Here is an 8,105-nt window from a genome sequence, read left to right as displayed (position 1 = left end):
ATAATTATACGAATGATAAGGGCTGGCTTATAAGACTTATTTTTTAATTTATTTATTTAATAGTTTGAGTTTAGTTTAGAGGATAGGACAAGCAAGATGGAGCAATAGGTCCCTTGTTGTCCCTAACCACTATGTTATGTTTCTACATGATTGAAAGAAGGAAATCATTTAGTCAATAAAGATTAATGTAACAAGAACACTGTTAAAACATCCTATATACAAAAGAATGGCATTCCAAGAGGAGCATATATCTTTTATCTTGCTGCAAGGAACAATCATTTTAGAAGAAAATACCATGAATTTGTCAATTTTAGGTTTGTATGTTCTACTTCCCATCAGAAACACAACAGGTGAAACTAAAAAGCGTCAGACATTCACTACCAATTTTTGGAAATGACATTTAATTAAGATGCAAAAAAACCCACAAAATTTATATTTCATCTTTGTCTCTTGTAAAATTATCTTTCAAGTTTTATGTCTTATCCAAATTAAGCATAGTAATGATCTAGAATTCCATCACATTAAAAAAAACTCCTGAAGGACGATCACATCTTATTGAATACAGTAATCTTTTCATAGGCTTTACACAAAGAATAAAACTTTCAAAACACTTTTTTTTACAAAACAATTACTTTAATTTCTGCTTAATAATAATAATGCATGTAATTGAGTCTATTTAGATCAACAGTTTTCATGTCAAGAAACATTTAACTATCAAAATACATCCTCAATAATGAAATGCCTGAAGAACCACAAATTTGAAAACTTCTCCATCAGAAGCAATTAAAATAATGATACTTTAAGCATGTGAAAATGGGATGCTAGCAAACTTTGATATTTTTTTTCTTGGAAAGCAAAATAGCAAACCAAGCCTTAGTTGAAAAGTCGCACATTATAATCTCAATATGGTGTGCTAGGAAACTTCTAAAAAATAGTTTATATTATTTCTAAATGGATGAAGTGTCCCTTAAAATGTAAACATGAAAATGGAACATCAGCAACGTTACTAAAAAAAACATTACACAACAAGAAAGATTTTAAAGGGTTTTTTTCTTGCAAGACATGTTAGCTTGCAAAAAATATTGTATTAGGAAATCAAAATCAAGAGCAAAATAAAACATGGCATCTTAAAAATAAATAAACTGAAAATTGCTCACCCAATTAACTTTGATGTACATTCTTTTATAATGTACGTTATATACAAATCTATATTAATTATACCAAGAAGTATATTTATAAACAACAAAAATACATAGAATATTATAATTTGTTGTTGATTAGTTTCAATAACTTTGTATAATTTTGGATTTGCCAATACTATAAACATGCTTCAATATATGCTGAATACTGGTTGTGGTAACTTTACTGTTTAATATTTGGCAGTACATACAAAAATAAATTATTTACACAAATTAGCACTATTTCATAAATACCTTTTTTAAGAGATATCTTGATCAAAGGATTAGCGATGAACTCAGCCAGGTTCATGTCCTTCTGCATCAAAGACTACAGAAAAAGAATTAAGTTAGATAAAGTTGAAACTCATTTTATTATCAAAATTCAAAACATTACAATTATTTTTGTATAGTATCACCACAGCTTTTCAACCATTTAATTCATACTAGTAGCTTATGATTCTGATATAATAAAGAAAAATTTTTTAATACCTTTTCTTTTAGTATTTCACACAGAAATACATTTTTTATCCTTTCCTGTTTGCTGTAACCCAGTACAACCATTTTCATCAGGGTATTCACTTACCTTTTATACACTGTTATAATATTGGATTGCAATTTTAGACATAATATATAAATACACTACCCAAAATAATTAAAGTAAAATTGGAACAGGAAATTATTAAGGCTATGACAAGGCAAAAAAACACTGTCAAAAGATCAATCACCCCTAGGTTAATATTTATGCAAGTCAGTTATCTGATCTCAGCCTGTGTTCATAAATGAATATCTGGTAGATATGCTTTAACATCTATATAGTTTGTGAAATTTCACTTCAATATGTAGCAGTCACCATGAACTGTAACATCTTGGTTTACAATGAGTGTGTTTCTTTTTTAACTTGTGCTATAGGTAGTGGTTTTCAACCGTTACTATACAGAAGCCCACATCTTAACCCTTAGATGCATTGGGTTGGTCACAAATGAACCACATTATTGGTTTAAAATTGATGATGAAATTTTTTGTTTGACCAAACTTTTTCCTTAATTAACTCTTCTTGGTGAATACATCACATTAATTTCACCAAAACACAAAAAAACTATTTATTTTATAGTAATTTTGAATGAAATGACATGGGTTACTAGTGTTCCAAGTCATGCATATGACAAGAATTGTGTTAATTTTTCTGAAAATTGTGGCATGAAAAGTGTCATGAAGAACACGAGTACACATCAAGAAACACTGCTACTACTTCCACGAGCAAAAATTTTCAAGGAGCCTTACCTCTAAAGACAAGAAAAACTAGCATATCACATACAAAATGCACCACACCTATCTACTCTGTACATTCCCACATAACAAATACAACTGTTTGTGCTAACTGTAATTTATAACTATCCTACTCAAGAAACTGCAATGTATGTTTGCTGATGGTGCAGTATTTCTGGATATTTCTGTTACTGATCTGGTGATGTGATGATCCTGCTTGTGTTCTTTTAGATTAAACAAAAGAAATTTATGCATAAATGTAGTCTGAATCCTTTTTTTTTACTTTGGTAAGTCACTTGTGACTCATGTTATGCATTAACATAAATTACTTAATGCATTTAATGGTTAACTGTATTGCCTATCCTAGGCCCTGATCACAAACCCAAAAGATCCTGACAAAAACAAAAGGCGAACAGGCCTACTTAATATGAGAAATATGGTATATGCAATACTATTATAACTTAATAAGAAACTTGCCCTTGCTTGACATTAAATAACCTATTTCAGCTGTGCTTTGTTTCTGTTATGTTATATAAATGTGTACTTTTAACTCATCAATTAATTCTATTAACATAGCCTATACATTCCAAAAATTAGCAAATTTCTGATACGGTACTGTAACTGAAAAACATTGGATACAGGTATTTGAGATTAGCCTCCAGGAGTATGCCAATAACACAGAATAATAAAAACAAGTTTGGGTGTGAATCATGACTACAAGATAGTGCAGTATTTTTGTGAAGTGTGTAAGTAATCACAGCAGCATTTAAAGCTTAAGCTATTTAACTTCAGGTTTAATAAAGTCTTGTGAATTAAAATGTAAACAAATGTGTATATCTGCCTTCTCCCTATAAATACTATTGAAGCTGATGCTTTCCTAAATTTCTTTCTTTAATTTTTTTTGAAATGCATTATTATTTCCATACTCTTTCAACAGTTCTGCAACTAAACATGGTTATCAATGCAAAACTTTATTTTTATGAACTTGATAGACAATCTGAGAGGAGAGCAACTCCAAGAAATATCACCATACATTTGAAAGGCTTGTTTCTTCCATCAGACTTTATACTCATTTGCATCCAATTTTTATTCGATAATTCCGCTAGAAAAAAAATGGTTGTAATATCAAGTCGAAACTAGAAGTACAATATCCTTTTTGTTCATGACAAGAAAACAAAGATAGCTCTATACAAGTCTCTTAAGGAATGTTAATATAAAATACCACTTAAAAATATTTCTTATACATATTTTTGTCTATCTTACCTTAATTTTTTTTAGCTCTCCTTCTACTGCATCAAGTTTTTTTTCTTTTGCTGCTGCAGAGTAAATAGCTGTAGCATATCGTCCTTCAATTCCAAATACTGCAATTGGAGGCTTGCACATACAAAAAAAAAGATATTGTAATAGTGGTTGAAAATATCTTCCAGTCCCCCCCAAAAAAAATAATAATCAAAGAAAAAATTACAGGATTATTAACATAATTGTTTAGGAATAAACAATTATAGCCACAAGTCAACATTTCCCTCCATTACAGTTGTATGCTTACACAACTATTAACAAAGCTATTTCAAAAGAAATATGTTTCATCACACAACATATTTCTTACAATTTTATTATTTCTTGAATTCTTTTTTATTTAATATGAATCTTTAAAACTTTCATTTTTTATCCTGAAATTATTTTTCATCTTCCAACTGCATAGTTTGTATGTTAATAAAAACATATACATTAAAAAATACAGATCTCCAATTTTTATCTACTTAAGAGAATACTTAACATTACAAGAGCTGCAAAACAGTTGTGCAGATACACACACAGTGTACACTAAAGGATTTGGCCAGGACCTGAAGATTTTACACTAGAGATGACAAGGAACATTCTTACAACAGCCATTCCAATAGAGATTACAAGGAACATTCACACAACAGCCATTCCCATAGAATGACAATGAACATTCTCACAACAGCCATCCCCATAGAGATGACAAGGAACATTCTTACAACAGCCATTCCCATAGAGATTACAAGGAACATTCACACAACAGCCATTCCCATATAATGACAAGGAACATTCTCACAACAGCCATCCCCATAGAGATTACAAGGAACATTCACACAACAGCCATCCCCATAGAGATGACAAGGAACATTCTCACAACAGCTATCTCCAACCTTATATTTCAGTTAAATGTCAGTGTGGTAGTCATGAAAAACATAATTAGGTTTAGTTTACTGAGTATTATCATTAGCAAAATGTCTTGTTGGAATGCCAAGCTAGTTTTATCAAACCATTACCTGATCGTGCTATCTCTGATAAATGTGTTGTTTTTATTTACCACTGTAGGGAAATCATGAAGCAGAAGTAATTGACTCAATCAAAATAAGCTTTCGTTCTCTTCAACAGAAATGATTATATTGAAATTTCATCTGTTATTGACTTTAAACCAAATAATTTACATGTACTGGTAGCACAATTTCATCAAAATAAAGCAACTCACAACAATTATGCTTGGTATAATGTTTTATAAATATATATATATATATATATAGATAGATAGATATATATGTAATATGTTTATACAGATGTGACTGAAGTCTTCATGGACTTTTTCAGCATGAAATTTTTACTGGTCTGTTATTACTAATATGTCATAATTTTAAGTCATTTTAATTTTCTTAATACTATCTATATTTCTTTTTATTTACTTCTATGTAGTGATCCACTATTGAATTAGCCATTACTAATATCATACACACAGATAATGACTTTAAACCAATTTATATCTACTGGTGACAAAATTATATTTAGATAGGGTAACTCACGACAACCATGCTTGGTCTAATATTTAAGATTATTTATCTATATGGAAACAGGGGCAAAATTCGGCAGTACTCAGCACCAGGATTTAGTCTATTTGTTTTTCATCTAACACATATGATTTCTGTCATACTGTTAGAAAGAAGGCATGTCACAACTCACAAAATCTAAACATTCATTCAATATTCTTCACATGAACAAATAAATGATCTAAATGTTTTTAACAAAATCAAGAAGAGAAGTTATTTAGCAGCTTCATTATCAATCACTATGAAAAGTACATAGTCTCATCTAATAATGGTTGGAGACAAAACCTTGTTGAAACATTGGACATTTGCTGTTGTTATAGTTTTTCTTCATTACCCATTCAAGCCATCTCCAACCATTATTAGTCTCAAAGTGGGTTCCTCATCATCGAATAGTCTCATCTAGCTGTATGATTGGCCAATAATGATATGTATATGCAAGTGTTGTGTTCTATTAGCTGATGCTCTGTGATTGGTACCTATCCCTCATATTAGTGCACAGTCTTCTTGTCATTCAAAGGAATAAAAAAGCAGAAAAAAAACACCTGAGGTAAGTTTACAATTATGAAATTTTTTAATTGAGTTGCCTGTTTAATATATATATATATATATGTTTCTTTGAAACCATTAAAACAGTAGGTACTTGCATTATTTTTGTTTAATAAACTATATTATAAATTACACACATGAGCAAAATCCTTTCCTGTATATGCACGTGAGTGCCAGCACCTTTGTAGTGAGAATTTCACCTCTGTATGGGAGTAATGTATTTATATAAACATTTTACTTAATCTTCACGAATTTTTTAGAATGTGATCAGATCTAGCATTGCAATTTTGTTATTGTCCCATAGTATTTAATTTCTATATACTTTTTTCTAGTTTAGTTTGTTTTAATTTTCTTATTACTTTCTATGTTTCATTGGTTTCTTTTTTTACTTTCATGTAAAGATCCACTAATGTTACTTTATTCGCAAAAAGGTGCTATTTTCAAATGTTTTATGTCTTGTTAGCTTATGATTTAGATCCTGCTTTAGTTGATAGAAGCCAAAATTTGTTAAATATGCACTATCAGGTATTAGCCCCATGTATTTTATCATTTCTTAGAATGGTGTTTTATAACAATTTTTTGTATTTATATTTCTAAATTTCACTAAATAAAAAGTACAAATGTCTAATTACTACATATTTGTTAATCACAATGTAGCCAATACCCAGAACATGGCAGTACGATTCTAGGCAATAAATATAATAATGCTATATAAGATAACAATGAGACACTAAACTAGCAATCTGTATCATCTGTTGATCAATAGTCAAAGCTTGGAAATTACGAGAATTTGCTCATTAATCAATTGCATTCAACTAACTGACTATTCTCACATTCTTGGATAGTTGAAATAATTAAAAACAGTAATAATTGGAAATAATAGCTTGGGTTAGTTTATTTTCATGACATTAATCAATTTAAGCATAATTTCTATTACTCAATTATTTCTCGAGACTAATCAATGTAACTGATGCTCATGAGTAATAGACAATATTGAGTTAATTGGCCAGCTCTATTGACAGCGATTAATAATATTTGTGATTCTCAACAAGTCTTCTGAATTGGCAAATAGAAAATATTAACACTTTTTTCCTTTATATTTTAAAACATTTTAATCTTTCTAACCCATTCACTGCAGCTGGGACATATTTCCCAGCCAGAGTGAATGGGTTAATTCATACCTCAAATATTCTATAACATCTTAACAATACTTAACTACTTTTTTTTAAGTTTCTCAGCTAAGCATTTGGAAGGAATAATCTTATAAAGAGTATAAATAAATAAATTTTTAAATTTTAAATTAATTTTGCAATTACTTTATCTGGAAAGTAGAATTAAAAATGACTTAATTCATGTTTGAAATCATTAGGTGTTTGGATAATCTATGTATAAGTGGTCTGTTTGTTAAAATGTAAGTGTTGGGAACAAAAGGAATTATGAATTTACTTGTAGGTGGTAATCGGTTTAAAGCTAATGACTTTTGTTTTGGTTACTTGCTTCAATGTATGATGAAAAACTTTGTTGGGTTATATCAACTATCACAAAATCATCAAATCAGTGTGATGAATTCATAACTAACCATAATTTAAAATTATTTAAATAACAACATATATTAGGATCAATCATCCCTAACTTAATATAATTAAGGTTAAGGAACCATTACTTTATAAAATATAGTACTCTTTAAAAAATGTTTCTTACCTGTATGAGCTTTGTATAAGTTGCAGTGGAAGTGGAGAAATGCCTCATCTGTAGAGAAAGGACAATACAACTTATACAATATTGTAAATATTTCTTATATATACATTACGAGGTGTTTTAATTTTATTATTCATATTTTCTCACTTTTCAAAGTCAACAAAATATACCATCCAAGCATGAAAAAAGCTATGTAACAAAAAATGATTAAAACGCATATTTTACTTGAAATGAAATTCATCTTCCGAATTATTTTAGAAAGCATAAAAATATGGCTTTCTCTTTGGTACCATTTTTCAATTTACACTCTGTATCTCAACTTTATGAAAATATTTCAAATGAAGCCTAACCTTTCTGAAAATCCTGAATGATAGTCACAGAACTTTATGAAGACATTTAGTGCACTGAGTCTAACATTCATGCAGCAGATCTATATATATATATATACACACACACACACACACACATTTAACTCTTTCAGCATGGGCTTGGTCCCTAAGACCAACCTCATAACCATTTTGTACTTGTTGTAGTTTTCATGCTATAACTTTTAAATTAGTAAGCAAATGTT

At 29.4% G+C, this 8,105-nt stretch overlaps 1 protein-coding gene across 1 annotated transcript in view; it reads right to left on the bottom strand.

Annotated features, from left to right (window-relative positions):
* LOC106465409 (ATP synthase subunit O, mitochondrial-like) overlaps positions 1-8,105 on the bottom strand; it is a 22,549-nt gene that overhangs the window by 11,340 nt on the left and 3,104 nt on the right. The window contains exons 2-4 of the mRNA XM_013925639.2: positions 7,538-7,585; positions 3,708-3,818; positions 1,434-1,506 (exon numbers count right to left, since the gene is read on the bottom strand). Coding sequence (XP_013781093.1) covers positions 1,434-1,506; positions 3,708-3,818; positions 7,538-7,585 — 232 coding nt within the window. The remainder of the gene's footprint in view (positions 1-1,433; positions 1,507-3,707; positions 3,819-7,537; positions 7,586-8,105) is intronic.

This window comes from Limulus polyphemus, unplaced genomic scaffold, assembly GCF_000517525.1.
Source record: "Limulus polyphemus unplaced genomic scaffold, Limulus_polyphemus-2.1.2 Scaffold67, whole genome shotgun sequence".
Taxonomy (NCBI): domain Eukaryota; kingdom Metazoa; phylum Arthropoda; class Merostomata; order Xiphosura; family Limulidae; genus Limulus; species Limulus polyphemus.
The sequence above is the reverse complement of the archived record's forward strand: the minus strand, read 5'-3'. Positions and strand labels throughout refer to the sequence as shown.